At 37.8% G+C, this 19704-nt stretch overlaps 1 protein-coding gene across 1 annotated transcript; it reads left to right on the forward strand.

Annotated features, from left to right (window-relative positions):
• The first annotated feature begins 412 nt into the window (after positions 1–412).
• Positions 413–853, forward strand: LOC107494125 (uncharacterized). Its single transcript, XM_016115153.1, has one exon. It carries the CDS (start codon positions 413–415, stop codon positions 851–853), a length of 441 nt encoding a protein of 146 aa, XP_015970639.1.
• Positions 854–19704: the final 18851 nt, after the last annotated feature.

Consider the following 19704-nt stretch of genomic DNA (forward strand, 5'->3'; position numbering starts at 1 on the left):
CAGGTGGGTGCTCCTTCTTCAGGAGTTCGATATTGAGATCGGAGACAGGAAAAGGGTTAGAGAATCAAGTTGCTGACCATCTTTCCAGGATTGAGCCTAAAAAAGGGAATCAAGAACCCGCACCTGTGACTGAGAGCTTCTTGGATGAGCAACTCTTTATGATTCAGAAGGCTCCGTGGTTTGCGAACATTGCAAACTGCAAAGCCATGAGGTTTATCCCCAAGGAGTACACTAAACAACAAGTTAAAAAAAGCTTTTAAAAGATGCAAAGTACTACTTGTAGGAAGAACCTTATCTTTTTAAGAGATGCTCAGATGGTATAATCCAGCATTGTGTCTCAGATGGGGAATCACAGTAGATTTTCTGTCATTGTCATGGTTCTGAGTACGAAGGCCACTTTGGTGGTGAAAGGATGGCTACTAAGGTCCTTCAGAGTTATTTTTATTGGCAGACTCTCTTTAGAGACTCTCGGGAATTTGTGAGGAACTGTGACAAGTGCCAGAGGGCAAAGAACCTTCCCCGCAATCATGAGATGCGACAGCAAAAAATTCTAGAGATTGAGTTGTTTGATGTGTGGGGTATTGATTTTATGGGTCCTTTCCCACCAACATACTCAAATACTTACATCTTGGTGGCAGTGGATTATGTGTCCAAGTGGGTAAAAACAATGGCTTTACCTACTAATGACACCAAAGTGGTGATGAGCTTTCTTCAGAGACATATCTTTAGCCGATTTGGTATCCCAATGACACTCTTTAGTGATAGAGGAAGCCACTTCTGCAATAGACAGTTGGACTCCCTTTTGCAGAGATATGGTGTCCGTCATATGGTAGCAACCCCTTATCACCCTTAGACAAATGGATAAATTGAGGTCTCAAACAGAGAACTCAAGCGGATTCTAGAGAAGACTGTTAATATTTCAAGAAAGAACTGGGCTAGAAAGCTTGATGATGCTCTCTGGACATATCAGACAGCATTCAAGAATCCTATTAGTTTGTCCCTCTATCAGTTGGTCTATGGTAAGGCCTGTCACTTGCCAGTGGAGTTGGAGCACAAAGCATATTAGGCAACAAAATTCTTGAACTTTGATGCCAAGGCTACAGGAGAAAAGCGGTTGCTTCAACTGAATGAGCTTGATGAGTTTAGAAATTCTGCTTATGAGAATGCCAAGTTCTACAAGGAAAAGACTAAGTTGTGACATGATAAGAAAATAGCCACAAGAGCATTTGAGCTAGACCAGAAAGTTCTACTATTCAACTCAAGGCTCAAGCTCTTTTTCGGGAAGCTGAAGTTCCGGTAGTCAGGACCTTTTGTGGTAACTAGAGTGTCGCCATATAGTCATATGGAGTTTCAGGAAGAGAACTCAGATAGAAGATTCACTATCAACAGCCAGAGACTGAAGCATTATCTTAGAGGCGAGATTGATCGCCAGAGGTCCGCTTATACGCTAACTTAGCAGAACTGAATGTCAAGTTATTGACGTTAAAGAAGGTGGGGAGGCAACCCAACCATAAGTATCCTTTGATTTTGTGATCGGTTTGATTTTCATTTATTTATGATTTTTATTCATCATTTTCCTTGGTTTATCTATGTTTGTGGTCATGCAAAGTGTTTAGAACAGAAACAGGAGAAATTTGAAGGAAGAACAAAACATCCTGGAGAGGATTTAATTTGGGTGCTCTGGCACTGAATGGCAGGTTAGGCATTTAGCACAAAAAATGGCACAAATTCCAATGGAGCTCTCTGTTTGGGTGGTGCTAAATACTAGGTTGGGCGTTCAACGCCAAGGAGCACAAATTTCAAGGAGTTTTCACATTGACACTGGCGCTATACGCGAACCTGGACGTTTAACGCCAGCATGCAGAACTCCCAAGACAAGGCCACTGCCTCGCAGGGCGCTAAACGCCCAGTGCCAGAAATGGCACCAAATTCAATATGGTTTCTTTTCACTCGGTGCTAAGCCCTCGTCCCAAAAAAAAGTGGAAAACTTAGTGGCACTAAACACCAGAGTGGGCGTTTAGCGCCCAAAATGGCACAATGTTCAAAACGTTGTAGAGCTAAATGCCAGAGATGGCGTTTAGCACCAACAGCGCTGAATGGTTAACACAAAAAGAAAAATGAGAATCAATTGTGGGCCCCACACCCACCAATAACCCCAATCAAATTTCAAACCCCAAAAACCTCTCTTCCATATCCCCATTTTACCGTTACACACATTCCCTTCCCCCCATTAACTTCTTCTTCAATTCCCATCACCTAACTTCCACCAACCCAACCCCATTTACTCCATTCACTTTTACCCATACCCCCCACTCCCCTCCCAGTTACCGAAGCTTCCCCTATATAAAAACCCTATTCTTTTTCATCTTTCACCACTCCCACAACAATATTTCCTTTCCACCTTTCTTTATGTCTTTCACCCCTCTATTCCCACCACTACCTCTCTCCCATCAAATTTCTTTTTATCCTCCATTTTTTGTTCTCATTCTTTCTTCGGTTCACCTTCTATTTTCCTCTCCTATTTTTTCTTTCTCTTTGCTCAGGATGAGCAAACCTTCTAAGTTTGGTGTTAGGGTGCTTCGCTTCTTTTCTTTGTGATTTTTCCATATGGCACTCAAGACTGGAGAATCCTCTTCTAGGATGGATAAAGCTCCAACGACCGATCCTTTTGATGCGAACCAGTTTAGTTTCAAGACCCACAAGGATCACTTCTATGAGATTGTAAGCAAGAAGAAGGTGATCCCGGAGGTGCGATTTGATATATATCCGAATGAGTATCCAGAGATACGAGAGTAGATTCTAAGGAGGGGTTAGAAATTTATGTGCAACCCCATGACTGATGATGCATTTTAATTGTTCGGGAGTTTTACGCCAATGCTTGGGTGACTTACAAGCATATCAAGGGCAAGAACCCCGACCTGAACAACTGGCACACTATAGTCTGAGGGAGGATCCTAGAGTTCGGTCCAGAGAGGGTGAGGGATGTACTTCAGTTACCTCTGACCAGAGAAGACCCTCACTCTTACACTCACAAGGTCAACAGTGATCATTATAACATCCCGAGTTTTTGAAAAATTAAATAATGAGTTATTCATAATTTATTATTTTATTTAAAGAAAATTATTTTTCTAAAATTAATTAAATTAAATTTTATGATACTCTGAGTTTAAAATCTATTAAGATTTTTAAATAATTTTTAATATAATAAGATATTTTGAAAAAATAAAAGAATTATTATTATAATATAGAGATCGTGGGTGAGGAGGAGAGAAACCATGGAACCTTCAAACTTCTGGCTTTGATTTCTTGAGATCTGTAATTCCAATAAAAAATTTAATCCAATAAAAGTGTTCATATCTTTCTCCTCTACATGCTTGCATCACTTTTGTTTGATGGAAGCTGACAGTGACGTAGCTCCCCTTCCCCTTGAGTTTGGCCAATTGGAGTTCTACAAGGCATAGACGATTTCTAACATTTTCCTCTTCAGCAGCTTGATTAGAAAGCTTCTCCGAAACTTCCGTTGTTTTGATTTCATATGGAGGTAAGGTTTTGGTAATTTTATAATAATTAAACCTGAATTTGATAAGTGAACATTGGTTTGATTACTTACTGTTTGAGTTTGAATGAGTTTATGTTGAATTATTGTTGTTTATTCGAGATTTTGATTCGGTTATGTATGAATAGCTACCTGGGGTGTTTTTGATTATTTTGGGAGTAAAAATGGATTTTCCAAAGCTTTAAAAATTATATTAGCTGATTTTGAATTATTAAAGAAATGATTATGTTTTGAGTTTTATCGAGAAAAGTATTATGTTTGAATTTGATTTATCAAGAAAAGGAGTTTAATGAAAGAGAAATAGATTGAATTATTTTTTTTAAAGAGAGATTTTAGTATCTGGAAAAATCTGGGCAATATGCAAGGGTTGTGGCTTAGTCCCACTTGCTCCAGGTCAAGATTTTAAAAAGATTATGGTTTTGAATTTGAGCTATGACCTGGCAAGGATCGTGGTGGTGTACTGCTTGTCTAGTGTCCCGATGGACATAGGAATCGTGGTTGTTTATCACCCATGGGTTGTGAATGTGTTTGTGAGGATCGCGGTTATTTACCGCTGGTATGCGAAATCGTGATTCACACTTTTCACAACTCTGCATAGCTGACCAGCAAGTGCACTGGGTCGTCCAAGTAATACCTTACGTGAGTAAGGGTCGATCCCACGGAGATTGACGGCTTAAAGCAAGCTATGGTCATCTTGTAATTCTCGGTCAGGCGGATTCAAATGGTTATGAGGATTTGATAATAAAAAGAAAAATAAAACATAAAATAAAATAAAGTTACTTATGTAGTTCCTTGGTGGAAATTTCAGATAAGCGTTTGGAGATGCTTTGTTGCCTCTGAACCTCTCTTTCCTACTGTCCTCATCCAATCATGCGTACTCCCTTCCATGGCAAGCTGTATGTTGGTGAATCACCCTTGTCAATGGCTACCATCCGTCCTCTCAGTGAAAACATGTCCTCTACGGTTTCCCACATGGCTAATCAGCTGTTGGTTCTTGATCGTGACGGAATAGAATACATTTATTCTTTTGCACAATGTCACTGCACCCAACAGTCACGAGTTTGAAGCTCGTCACAGTCATCCCATCCCAGATCCTACTCGGAATACCACAGACAAGGTTTAGACTTTTCGGATCTCAAAAATGCTGCCAATTGATTCTAGCTTATACCACAAAGGCTCTAACGTCACAGATTTGAATGCTCTGTTATCAGGAGAGGTGATTCAGATCCATGGATCAGAGACCAAAGAGAATATACTCCAGCTGTCGTCCAATGACTATGTTGAACATCATGTAGACCGCTTTGTGGTTGTCAGGCACGCAGATCTTGGCTAAGCGAGTAACGAAAATTGGGTGATTGTCACGGGTCACCCCTTCATTCTGACTTAACTGAATTAAGTACAAGAGTATATCTTGGAAGAGAAGTAGGCGTGAATTGAATAGAAAAACAATAATACTTGCATTAATACTTGAGGAACAATAGAGCTCCTCACCTTAATCTATGAGGTGTAGAAACTCCACCGTTGAAAATACATAGGAACAAAAAGTATAGGCATGGCCGAATGGTCAGCCTCCAAAAAGGGTTCGAAGAACTCCTAAAAGGTCAAAGACTTGGAATAAAATAGTAAAAAGTACTATTTATACTAAACTAGTAAACTAGGTTTATAGAAAATGAGTAGATAGTGCAGAAATCCACTTCCGGGGCTTAACTGGTGTGTGTTTGACTGAGTCTTGAATCTTTCACGTGCATAGGCCATCTTTGAAGTGAAACACCAGCTTTGGTGCAAGTTCTGGCATTTTACGCCAGAAAAGGGTCTCTGGTGGGCGTTTGGATGCCAGTTTGGGCCATCAAATCTCGGGTAAAGTATGAACTAATATACATTGTTGAAAGCTCAAGATGTCTATTTTCCAACGCAATTGAGAGCGCACCAATTGGGCTTCTGTAGCTCTAGAAAATCCACTTTGAGTGCAGGAGGGTCAGAATCCAACAGCATCTGCAGTCCTTTCTCAGCCTCTGAATCAGATTTTTGCTCAGGTCCCTCAATTTCAGCAAAAAATACCTGAAATCATAGAAAAATACACAAACTCATAGTAAAGTCCAGAAATGTGATTTTTGCATAAAAACTAATAAAAATATATTAAAAAGTAACTAAAACATACTAAAACTACCTAAAAATAATGCCAAAAAGCGTATAAATTATCCGCTCATCAACTGCCCACGTGTGTGTTGTTTTTCCAATTGAAGATCTTGTGAGGTTCGTGATGGTGTATCACTCGCAATGGTGGAGTTCGTGGTGGTGTACTGCTCATCGATTTTCAAGAGGATGATATCCGGGTTAGCTGCCGGATGTGTCGGGTTCTTGCGATATAATCGACACTTGAACTCACGGCCAGTAGGACATGCATGCATCATACTGCATTTGTTTGCTCTGTCTAGGTATGCTTAAGTATTTTGGTTTGCCTATCTGATAATTTCTGTCTAATTGTTATTTGTTGTACTTGCTATTGCTCTCTAATTGTGTTTGTCTTGTATTGTTTGTGCTTGTGATTGATTCTATTTTGTGACTGAGTTTTGATTTTGATTTAGTTTGGGCCAGAGGCCAAGTTGATTTAAGTTGGGCCGGAAGCTTTGATTGGTAGGATTAGCGGTAAGTTTTGATTAAAATAGTTTCTTAGTAAGCAGAGAAATGTATGGAGTGCTGTTTTGTACAATATTTTAAATAAGGAAAATATGAGTTTTAGATTTGAATAATGAATATAACTATACTCCCCGAACCTACTAAGAACTCCCCAGTTCTTGCCTCTTATTTCCACCATTTTTATCTATAGATGAAAAGTTTTTGTGCGGAGCTACAGGAGCATAGAAGATTGAGTTTACGAGTTAAGTTTTTAGATTTTATTTTCTCCTCGTCGTTTACTATTTTATTTTTTAGAGGGGTAAGACTTACATTTGAGGATTTTTGAATAAGTCTATGTATATAAAGCTATGTGAATATATATACTTTTGTGATTAAGTAATTTAAAATAAAGTCTCCTTTCATTTTCTTAATTAAAGTTTTAGTTCGTATTCGCAAAGACTCAATATTAAATAAAGATAGTACATAATAAAAAGTTTTAGAGGTAAGTAGTGCTCGGACTTTTAGTACAATCATGAAGTGCTAGGGTGTTACATTATGGTATCAGAGCAGTTCGTTCCTTTTAGAACTTTGAGAATGGACTGACTATACTTCACTGCATACTCTAAGTGTCTATCATGTAATAGAATTTGTCCCAATGACAAGAGTTTGAGTTTCAGATGCTTGACTATCTAATTATTAATGCTGTTAGTTGACCGATACATTCCTCATGCTATTAGGTCTGGCCAACTTAGTATTGATGATTTATGTATATTGAAACACTAATGGTTATCATGGACGAAGTAATAGGTAATGCGAATTAAGAGGTTTAGGAATGTTAGAAGTTACATTTTAAGGATTCGCTTCGAAGTATACCCTTTATTCGTGCTACACGAATTCGTGCCATCTTTTCTTTCATTATCTTCATTAGAATTCTTGCCTTAAATTTTCTTAGATTGTGATCTGATTATTTCCCAACCAAACTTTATTGTCCCCATGTACCTTTGTTTGCCGGCAAACCTAATTACCTACCTCACCTCTTTCAAACATTATCTTTGATATTCTCTACTTCTCTTTGTGGATCTTATTTTCTTTAGTTTGAGTTTAAACTTGTTCCAATATAACAATTTTTGAGGAAAAATATTTTTGTAAGGTGGATAGGATATAACATCTCAAATTTTTGAAAAATTAAATAATAAGTTATTCATGATTTATTATTTTATTTAAAAAAAATTATTTTCCTAAAAGTAATTAAATTAAGTTTTATGATACTTTGAGTTTAAAATTTATTAGAATTTTTAAATAATTTTTAATATAATGAGATATTTTAAAAAAAATAAAATAATTATTATTAATTAATTAATTAATAAGTTTAATAAGGAAATAAAAGAAAGGGAATCATTTACTTGGCCGAAGCCAATGTGAAAGCAACAGAAAGAAAGCCAAACTCCAAACTTCCGAATTCGATTTCTTGAAATCCGTAATTCCAATAAAAAATTTAATTCAATAAAAGTGTTAGTATCTTTTTCTTTTACACACTCGCGTCACTTTTATTTGTCGGAAGCTTACGGTAATGTAACTCTCCTTTTTCTTGAATTCGACCAATTGGAGTTTTAGGAGGCACAGGCGATTTCTGACATTTTCCTCGTCAGCATCTCGGTCAAAAAGCTTTTCCGGAGCTTTCGTTATTTTGATTTTGTACGGAGGTAGGTTTTGTTAATTTTATAATAATTAAATGTGAATTTAATAAATGAACGTTGGTTTAATTAATTATTTTTTGAATTTGAATGAGTTTATATTGAATTATTGTTGAATTATTGTTGTTTGCTTGAGATTTTGATTCGGTCATGTGTGAACAGCCACCTGGGGTGTTTTTTATTATTTTGGGAGTAAAAATAAATTTTCAAAAGTTCAAAAAATTATATTAGCTAATTTTAAATTATTAAAGAAATGATTATGTTTTGAGTTTTATCGAGAAAAGTATTATGTTTAAATTTGATTTATCAAGAAAAGGAGTTTAATGAAAGAGAAATAGATTTGAATTGTTTTCTTTTTAAAGAGAGATTTTGATATCTGGAAAGACCTGGGCAGTATGCAAGGACTGTTGCTTAGTTCCACTTGCTCCAGGTCAAGCTTTTAGAAGGTTTGTGGTTTTGAATTTGAGCTATGACCTGGCAAGGATCGGGTTGGTGTACTGCTTGTCCAGTGTCGTGATGGATGTGGGGATCGTAGTTGTTTATTGCCCATGGGTTGTTAATGCGTTTGTGGGGATCGTGGTTATTTACCACCCACGTGTGTGTTATTTTTCCAATTGAAGATCTTATGAGGTTCATGGTGTAACACCCTACCACATAGAGTCTTATGCTTAAGTTATAAAACAGAGGTGGTGAGTTATTACGACCTCTAAAAGTAATATTATATATATATAATATAGTTGAAAAGAAGTGTTAACTAAGAGCCTTTGAAGAAAGGTTAAAGCAAAAGTGTAAAATCGAAAAGCGCAACACTCACGTTAACGTTAGCAAAAAACATAAACCGAGAAGAAATAAGATAAACCAAACATAGGTATATATAGATATACAAGAGAGAGAGTTCTATGATACAGATAACTAAACTCATGACTCGGCTTGCAAAGAGAAACCGGCCATAGCACATCAAGATATATACATATATACAAGATAACCCAAAATAAGCCCAAAATACAGAGTTTACAAAACCTGTTTCTCCAAAATCACCTCTAAGAGGGATAAAGCATCATGTACAAAAGTAGTGGAGATAAAGTATCTAGTTATAAACAACATAACCAAAATAAAGTCCCAAAATGCAAAAGATCTTCGCTGTGAGACGCTCTCAAAATGCCTCAGCGAGGTGCCGCATGCCCTGCATATGAAAACAACGGAATATGTATGGGGTGAGAACCAGAGGTTCTCAGCATAGTAATAGTGCCTACATAACTAACATATAATATCCCAGGAAAGTCGAAGGCGATCCTAGAACTCCGACAACAAATTCAAACTTAAAACTATTCTTTACAATGATAAATAAGGCATAAACAAAATGGGGGTAGCTAAGGGTTCAAAATTCTAACTCAACCTAACTTGATCCTTTAGCCACTTACCTTCCTCTGTTCCTCCAGAACACCATAGCACAGACAACCAAAATACAGACAAAGCAAGCACAAGTAGAATACAATTATAGCAGGTAGCAAATTTTTAGCAAGTAGACATATGAATCATATAGGTAAGCCCAACTAATGTAGAATCAAACAAAACACACAAATGCATCTGATGCATGCCTGTGCTATGACTGATGATATTATCTATCAGTTATATAGCCAACCCGATACGTCCTGGTAGCTAACCATGGATAGAAACACCTTTTGCGGAGCAAGTGGGTTTGAGTTACAACCCCCTTGCTACTACCCGCTTAACCCAAAGCAAGTGGAAAAACCACTACTACCGCTACTACCCAGGCAGGTGTTTAAAAGCTCAACCTGGAGCAAGTGTATAATTCACTATTGCTGCTACTACCCAGGCGTCACAATCACTGACCTGGAGCAAGCGGGACGAACCACAATCCTTGTTACAACCCATGTATCTCAAACATACATTCATTCAGTCTAAAACAATAATAATTATTATCAAATCTCAAACCTTGACCTAGAACAAGTAGGATGAACCACCATCTTTGCTACTGCCCAGGTATCGTAAACATACATACATTCATTAATCATCATATCATTATACATCATGAATTTAGCCACTGCTCACACATATATAAGATTACAACACTTCCTTATTCATCATCATCATCTACCTTACCTCTTTCTTCATCAACAATATACTTCTTTCCATAATCATATCCACACTCCACTACCAAATAACCACCTATCAGGTTTTAAATAGAGTTTTTCACAAGTTTGGGAAAAACAAGGATAATGGTCAATAGCGTAAAAATAGTGAATTTTATTCAAAATAGTAGTTTCAGAGGGTAACAAGCTTGTCAGGAAGTCAATTAGTAGAAAACAGGATGTTTAGAAAAATAGGTCAGTGTGCGTACGCACACATGTGTGTGTGCACACACTCCACTCAATCTTTTAAAAGTGTAAGTATGCACCATTGTATACATACGCAGGCAAAAGCAGGCCTTCCCATGTGTGTGCGTTCGCACCGTAGTGTGCATGCGCACACTTGCCAAATTCTCAGGGTGTGTGTGCGCACGAGCCAAAACTAACACTATGCCCCGTGCATGCGCACAGCAATGTGCGTGCGCACATGCACAAGTATTTTCAAAATTCTACAACTCAACAAAAATAAGTTTTATGCACCTGTTTTCTGGCATACATAACTTCCTCTACAAAATTCTATTTTTCTCAAATTTTTTACCATTTTAAAGCTATTAAAAATATCTTTAATTTGAAATAGATTTCATTCAAATCCAAATTTCGAGCTTCAAGTTATGGACTGCTGATGAGCGGATAATTTATACGCTTTTTGGCATTGTTTTTAGGTAGTTTTTAGTAGGATCTAGCTACTTTTGGGATGTTTTTATTAGTTTTTATACAAAATTTATATTTCTGGACTTTACTATGAGCTTTTGTGTTTTTTTATGATTTCATGTATTTTCTGGCTGAAATTGAGGGACCTGAGAAAAAATCTGATTCAGAGGCTGACAAAGGACTGCAGATGCTGTTGGATTCTGACCTTCCTGAACTCAAAGTGGATTTTTTGGAGCTACAGAACTCCAAATGGCGCGTTCTCAATTGCGTTGGAAAGTAGACATCCATAGCTTTCCAGAAATATATAATAGTCCATACTTTGCTCGCGTTTTGATGATGCAAACTGGCGTTCAAACGCCCCTTCTCTGCCCTATTCTGAAGTCAAAACGCCAAAACTGGCATAAAAGTTGGAGTTAAACGCCTAAACTGGCATAAAAATTGACGTTTAACTCCAAGAAAATTCTCTACACGTGTGAAGCTCAATGCTCAGCCCAAGCATACACCAAGTGGGCCCGGAAGTGGATTTCTGCATCATTTACCTATTTCTGTAAACCTTAGTAGCTAGTTTTCTTATAAATAGGACCTTTTACTATTGTATTTTCATCTCGGAATCTTTTGATCATCTTTTGATCTCTTGATCACATTTTGGGGGCTAACCTCATGGCCATGCCTGGACCATCATCACTTATGTATTTTCAACGGTGGAGTTTCTACACACCATAGATTAAGGTGTGGAGCTTTGCTGTTCCTCGAGTATTAATGCAAAGTACTATTGTTCTTCTATTCAATTCATGCTTATTCTTATTCTAAGATATTCATTCGCACTTCAACCTGATGAATGTGATGATCCGTGACACTCATCATCATTCTCACCTATGAATGCGTGCCTGACAACCACTTCCGTTCTACATAAGATTCAGCGTGTATCTATTAGATTCCTGGTCCACGATGCATGGTTGCCTCGCCTGACAACCGAGCCTTCCATTCCGTGAGATCAGAGTCTTCGTGGTATAAGCTAGAATTATTGGCGGCCATTCCTGAGATCCGAAAGTCTAAACCTTATCTGTGGTATTTCGAGTAGGATCTGGGAAGGGATGACTGTGACGAGCTTCAAACTCGCGACTGTAGGGCATAATGATAGACGCAAAAGGATAGTAAATCCTATTCCTACACGATCGAGAACCAACAGCTGATTAGCCATGCGGAAAACCGTAGAGGACCTTTTTCACTGAGAGGATGGGAGGTAGCCATTGACGCCGGTGAAACCCATCATACAGCTTGCCATGGAAAGGAGTATGAAGGATTGGATGAAGGCAGTAGGAAAGCAGAGATTCAAGAGGGATGAAGCATCTCCATACGCTTATCTGAAATTCCCACCAATGATTTACATAAGTATCTCTATCTTTATTTTATGTTTATTTATATTTTAATTATCAAACTCCATAACCATTTTTATCCGCCTGACTGAGATTTACAAGGTGATCATAGCTTGCTTCAAGCCGACAATCTCCGTGGGATCGACCCTTACTCACGTAAGGTATTACTTGGACGACCTAGTGCACTTGCTGGTTAGTTGTGCGGAGTTGTGATGAAGTGTGATTGACGTCTAAGAGCACCAAGTCTTTGGAGCCATTGTTGATGATCACAATTTCGTGCACCAAGTTTTTGGCGCCGCTACCGGAGATTGTTCGAGTTTGGACAACTGACTGTTCATCTTGTTGCTCAGATTAGGAAATTTTCTTTTTGTTTTTATCCTTATTTTATTTTCAAAAAGTTTTCCAAAAATCTTTCAAAAAAAATTTTCTTCTTTTTTTCGTTTTTCCAAATATAATTTTTGAAAATACAAAAAAAAATTCATAAAATCATAAAAACTCAAAAATATTTCATGGTTCTTATTTGAATCTAGGGCCAAATTTTAAGTTTGGTGTCAATTACATGATTTTAATTGTCTTGCAATTTTCGAAACACATGCATTGTGTTCTTTATGATCTTCAAGTCGTTCTTGATGAATTGCCTTGTTTGATCTTCATGATATTTTGATTTGCACCACATGATGTTCTATATATGTGCTCTTGCATTCATATGGCCCAAATATGAGAAAGTTCTAAGTTTGGTGTCCTCCATGTTTTCTTTCATTAAGAAAACTGAGTTCTTGATGTTCATCTTGATCTTCAAGATTGTTCTTGGTGTTCATCTTGACGCTCATAATGTTCTTGCATATATCTTGTGTTTTGATCCAAGAATTATATGTTTTGACTCATTTTGTTGTTTTTCAAAATTAAAAATATATCTTCTTGAATAAAGGATATAGCAAAATGAAGATCCAAGAACATAAAGTAGAGGATTTATAGAGAAAAAGCTGGGCTTTCAAAAACACCCAGTGAAGAAGGAAAATTGGCGTTTAAACGCCAGCCAGGGTACCTGGTTGGGCATTTAAATGCCCAGTAAGGAAGGAAAACTGGCGTTTAAACGCCAGCCAGGGTACCTGGCTGGGCATTTAAACGCCCAAACCATGCAGCAATTGGGCGTTAAACACCCAAAACATGCAGCTCCTGGGTGTTTAACGCCAGGATGACACAGGGAGAGGAATTTTGTTTTCGAATCAAATCTTTTTCAAATCTTCATATTTTTTCAAAATCAAATCTTTTTCAAATTAAATATTTTCAATCATATCTTTTTCAAAATCATATCTTTTCAATCATATCTTTTTCAAAAATCAAATCTTTTTAATTTTTATCTTTCCAATCATATCTTCAAAATCATATCTTTTTCAAATTATATCTTTTTAAAATTCTAATTTCAAAAATCTGTTTCTAATTTCTTATCTTTTTTAAATTTATTTCTTATCTTTTTCAAAACCACTTAACTACCTTTTTTACTTTTAATTTTCAAAAAAACATTAATTTTTTTTCAAAATTCTTTTTTTTAACTAATTGTTTTGAATTTTAATGAAATTTTTCGAAAATTCTTCCCTTCTCTCATCTTTTTAAACACTAAAGATTCCTCCTCCATTGTCAATTCGAACTCCATCTCTCTTTGAGTGTTCAAATTCTTTTCTACCTACCTCCTTCTTCTATTCTTATTTTCCTCTGACACCTTAAGGAATCTCTATACTGTGATATAGAAGATTCCATATTTTCTTTATTTTCTTCTCTTTCATATGAGCATGAACAAAGATAAAGGCATACTTATTGAAGCTGATCCTGAACCTGAAAGGACTCTGAAGCGGAAGCTAAGAGCAGCTAAAGCACAAAACTCTGAAGAGGACCTCACTGAAATTTTCGAAAAGGAAGTAGCAAAAGAAATAATTATGGCTGAACTAAACAACAATGCAAGGAAGATGCTTGGTGATTTTACTACACCAACTTCCAACTTTTATGGAAGAAGCATCTCAATCCCTGCCATAGGAGCAACCAATTTTGAGCTAAAGCCTCAATTAGTTTCTCTACTGCAACAGAACTGCAAGTTTTATGGACTTTTATCAAAAGACCCTTATCAGTTTTTAACTGAGGTCTTGCAGATTTGTGATACTGTTAAGACCAATGGAGTTGATCCTGAAGTTTACAAGCTTATGCTTTTCCCTTTTGCTATAAGAGACAGAGCTAGAACATGGTTGGACTCACAACCTAGAGATAGCCTGGACTCTTGGGATAAGCTGGTCACGGCTTTCTTAGCCAAGTTCTTTCCTCCTCAAAAGCTAAGCAAGCTTAGAGTGGATGCTCAAACCTTTAGACAAAAAGATGGTGAGTCCCTCTATGAAGCTTGGGAAAGATACAAGTAACTGACCAAAAAGTGTCCTTCTGACATGCTTTCAGAATAGACCACATTAGATATATTCTATGATGGTTTGTCTGAATTTTCCAAGATGTCACTGGACCACTCTGCAGGTGGATCAATTCACCTAAAGAAAATGCCTGCAGAAGCTCAGGAACTCATTGAAATGGTTGCAAATAACTAGTTCATGTATACCTCTGAGAGGAATCCTGTGAGTAATGGGACGCCTCAAAAGAGAGGAGTTCTTGAAATTGATGCTCTAAATACCATATTAGCTCAGAACAAAATATTGACCCAACAAGTCAATATGATCTCTCAGAATCTGAATGGATTGCAAAATGCATCCAACCGTGCTAAAGAAGCATCTTCTTGATCCTGAGAACCCTACAATGGTAGAGGTGAATTACATGGGTGAAGCCTTTGGCAACACCTATAATCCTTCATGGAAAATTCATCCAAATTTTTCATGGAAGGATCAACAGAAGCAAGGCTTCAATAATAACAATGGTGGAAGAAACATGTTTAGCAATAGCAAACCTTTCCCATCATCATTTCAGCAATAGACAGAGCATTCTGAGCAAAATCCTTCTAGCTTAGCAAACATAGTCTCTGATCTATCTAAGACCACTCTTAGTTTCATGACTGAAACAAGATCCTCCATTAGAAATTTGGAGGCACAAGTTGGCCAGTTGAGTAAAAGGGTTACTGAAACTCCTCCCAGTACTCTCCCAAGCAATACAGAAGAGAATCCCAAGGGAGAGTGCAAGGCCATTGATATAATCAACATGGCCGAAACCTTAGAGGAGGAGGAGGACGTGAATCCCAATGAGGAAGACCTCAGGGAACGTCCAAAGATCAGTAAGGAATACCCTAATGAGGAACCAAAGGAATCCGAGGCTCATACAGAGACCATAGAGATTCCATTGGATTTCCTTTTACCATTTATGAGCTCTTATGATTATTCATCTTCTGAAGAAGATGAAGACATTGTTGAAGGGTAAGTTGCCCAATATTTAGGAGCAATCATGAAGCTGAATGCCAAGCTATTTGGTAATGAGACTTGGGAGGAAGAGCCTCCCTTGCTCACCAATGAACTGAATACATTGGTTCAGCAAAATTTACCTCAAAAGAAATAGGATCCTGGTAAATTCCTAATTCCATGTACCATAGGCACCATGAACTTTGAGAAGGTTCTGTGTGACCTGGGGTCAGGCATAAATTTAATGCCACTATCTGTAATGGAGAAACTGGGAATCTTTGAGGTATAGGCTGCCACATTCTCATTAGAGATTACAGACAAATCTATGTAAAAGGCTTATGGACTAGTAAAGGACGTGCTAGTGAAGGTTGAAGGCCTTTACTTCCCTGCTGATTTCATAATCCTAGACACTAGGAGGGATGAGGATGAATCCATCATCCTTGGAAGACCCTTCCTAGCTACAGCAAGAACTGTGATTGATGTTGACAGAGGAGAATTGATCCTTCATGTGAATGAAGAATGCCTTGTAGTAAAGACTCAAGGTTCTCCATCTGTAACCATGGAGAGTAAGCATGAAGAGCTTCTCCCAATACAGAGTCTAACAGAGCCCCCACATTCAAACTCTAAGTTTGGTGTTGGGAGGCCACAGCCAACCTCTAAGATTTGGTGTTGAGAAATCTCAACCATGCTCTGATCATCTGTAAGGCTTCATGAGAGCTCACTGTCAAGCTATTGACATTAAAGAAGCGCTTATTGGGAGGCAACCCAATTTTATTTTATTATCTAATTTTATTTTATCTATGTTATTTTATGTTTTCTTTTAGGTTGATGATCATGTGAAGTCACAAAGACACTCATAAAAATAAAGCAGAAGTCGAAAATAGCACACCCTGGAGGAATAACTTACTGGCATTCAAACGCCAGTAATGGCAGCAAAATGGGCATTTAAACGCCCAATCTGGCACCTTTCTGGGCATTTAAACGCCAGAATAGAACAACAAACTGGCGTTTAGACGCCAGAACAGCAAGGAAAGCTGGCGTTTAAACGCTAGAACAGGGCAGCAGACTGGCGTTTAAACGTCAGGATTGCACTCTAAGGAGCTTTGAACACCAAATTAGAGCAGGGATGAGAAATCCTTGGCCCCTCAGAATCTGTGGACCCTACAGGATCTCCACCAACGTCAACTCACTCTCTCTCCTCTTCACACCTTTCTACAACACTCTTCCCCAAATACACCTTCCATCTCCTCTATTTTCTTCTTCTTCTACATCTTTCTTTCATCTTTTGCTCGAGGATGAGCAAACCTTCTAAGTTTGGTGTGGTAAAAGCATTGCTTTTTATTTTTTCATAACCATTTATGGCACCTAAGGCCAGAGAAACCTCTAGAAAGAGGAAAGCGAAGACAAAAGCTTCCACCTCCGAGTCATGGGAGATGGAGAGATTCATCTCAAGGGTCCATAGCTCAGTAGTAGAGCATCTGATTGCACAACAAGAGATCCCACTCATGGACCTCAACAAGAGCATGAGGAATTCCCTCATCAAGAAATCTCTGAGATGTCTCAAGGGATACATTTTCCTCCACACAACTATTGGGAGCACCAAAATCACTAGGGATAGAGCAACAATGGCAAGGAAGAGACATAGAGGAGCTCAAGAGCACCATTGGTTCTTCAAGAGGAGGAAGACGCCACCTTCACTAAGGTGGACTCATTCCTTAATCTCCTTGTTTATTTATTTTTCTGTTTTTCGAATTTTTGCTTGATGTGCTATCTATGTTTGTGTCCTTACTACATGATCATTAGTGTCTAGTGTCTATGCTTTAAAGCTATGAACAAATGAATCATTCACCTCTCTTAAATGAAAAAATGTGCTTAATTACAAAAGAACAAGAAGTACTTGGATTTCAAATTTTATCTTGAAACTAGTTTAATTATTTTGATGTGGTGGCAATACTTTTTATTCTCTAAATGAATGCTTGAACAGTGCATATTTTTTATCTTGTTGTTTATGAATGCTAAAGTTGTTGGCTCTTGAAAGAATGATGAACAAAGAGAAATATTGTTGATAATCTGAAAAATCATGAAGTTGGTTCTTGAAGCAAGAAAAAGCAGTGAAAAAAAAAGAGAGAAAAGAGAAAAAAATGGCGAAAAAAAGAGAGAAAAAGAAAAAGCAAGCAGAAAAAGCCAATAGCCCTTTAAACCAAAAGGCAAGGGTAAAGAGGATCCAAGGTTTTGAGCATTAATGGATAGGAGGGCCAAGGAAATAATATCCAGGCCTAAGCGGCTAAATCAAGCTGTCCCTAACCATGTGCTTGTGTCATGAAGGTCTAAGTGAAAAACTTGAGACTGAGTGGTTAAAATCGTGATCCAAAGCAAAAGAGTGTGCTTAAGAACTCTGAACACCTCTAACTGGGGACTTTAGCAAAGCTGAGTCACAATCTGAAAAGGTTCACCCAGTTATGTGTTTGTGGCATTTATGTATCCAGTGGTAATACTGGAAAATAAAGTGCTTAGGGTCACGGCCATGACTCATAAAGTAGCTGTGTTAAAGAATCAACATATTAAACTAGGAGAATCAATAACACTATCTAAAATTCTGAGTTCCTATGGATGCCAATCATTCTGAACTTCAAAGGAAAAAGTGAGATGCCAAAACTGTTCAGGAGCAAAAAGCTACAAGCCCCGCTCATCTGATTGGGACTAAGTTTCATTGATATTGTTGGATTCATTGTATATTCTCTTCTTTTTATCCTATTTTGTTTTCAGTTGCTTGGAGACAAGCAACAATTTAAGTTTGGTGTTGTGATGAGCGGATAATTTATACGCTTTTTGGCATTATTTTTAGGTAGTTTTTAGTAGGATCTAGCTACTTTTTGGGATATTTTTATTAGTTTTTATGCAAAATTTATATTTCTGGACTTTACTATGAGTTTGTGTGTTTTTTTGTAATTTCAGGTATTTTCTGCCTGAAATTGAGGGATCTGAGCAAAAATCTTATTCAGAGGCTGACAAAAGACGGCAGAAGCTGTTGGATTCTGACCTCCCTGAACTCGAAGTGAATTTTCTGGAGCTACAAAACTCAAAATGGCACGCTCTTAATTGCTTTGGAAAATAGACATCCAGAGATTTCCAGCAATATATAATAGTCCATACTTTTCTCGAGTTTTGATGACACAAACTAGCATTCAAACGCCCCTTCTCTGCCCTATTCTGAAGTCAAAACGCCAAAAATGGCATAAAAGTTGGAGTTAAACGCCCAAACTGGCATAGAAGCTGGCGTTTAACTCCAAGAGAAGCCTCTACACGTGTGAAGCTCAATGCTCAGCCCAAGCATACACCAAGTGGGCCCGGAAGTTGATTTCTGCATCATTTACCTATTTCTGTAAACCCTAGTAGCTAGTTTTCTTATAAATAGGACCTTTTACTATTGTATTTTCATCTTGGAATCTTTTGATCATCTTTTGATCTCTTGATCACGTTTTGGGGGCTGGCCTCACGGCCATGCCTAGACCATTGGTGCGCGAAATCGTGAACAATACTTTTCACAACTCTCATAATCCCCGGTCATGAACCCCAAAAACTTGGTGTTCAATACCATGGCATTACACAACTTCGCACAACTAACCAGCAAGTGCACTGGGTCGTCCAAGTAATAAACCTTACGCGAGTAAGGGTCGATCCCACGGAGATTGTTAGTATGAAGCAAGCTATGGTCATCTTGTAAATCTTAGTCAGGCAAACTCAAATGGATATGGTGATGAACGAAAATAAACACAAAGATAAAGATAGAGGTACTTATGTAATTCATTGGTAGGAACTTCAGTTAAGCGCATGAAGATGCTTTCCCTTCCGTCTCTCTGCTTTCCTACTGTCTTCATCCAATCCTTCTTATTCCTTTCCATGGCAAGCTTGTGTAGGGTTTCACCGTTGTCAATGGCTACCTCCCATCCTCTCAGTGAAAGCGATTGCATATGCTCTGTCACAGCATAGCGGAATTCAGCTGTCGGTTTCCGTATTCTCTTGAATGCCGCCATCAGTTCTTGCCTATACCACAAAGATTCCGGTTAAAGAACCCAAGAGATACTCACTATAGCCTTAGTTGCTTGTAGAACAGAAGTGGTTGTCAGTCACCTTGTTCGTAGGTGAGAATGATGATGAGTGTCACGGATCATCACATTCATCAAGTTGAAGAACAAGTGATATCTTGGATAAAGAACAAGCGGAATTGAATGGAAGAACAATAGTAATTGCATTAATACTCGAGGTACAGCAGAGCTCCACACC

This window comes from Arachis duranensis, chromosome 6, assembly GCF_000817695.3.
Source record: "Arachis duranensis cultivar V14167 chromosome 6, aradu.V14167.gnm2.J7QH, whole genome shotgun sequence".
Taxonomy (NCBI): Eukaryota; Viridiplantae; Streptophyta; class Magnoliopsida; order Fabales; family Fabaceae; genus Arachis; species Arachis duranensis.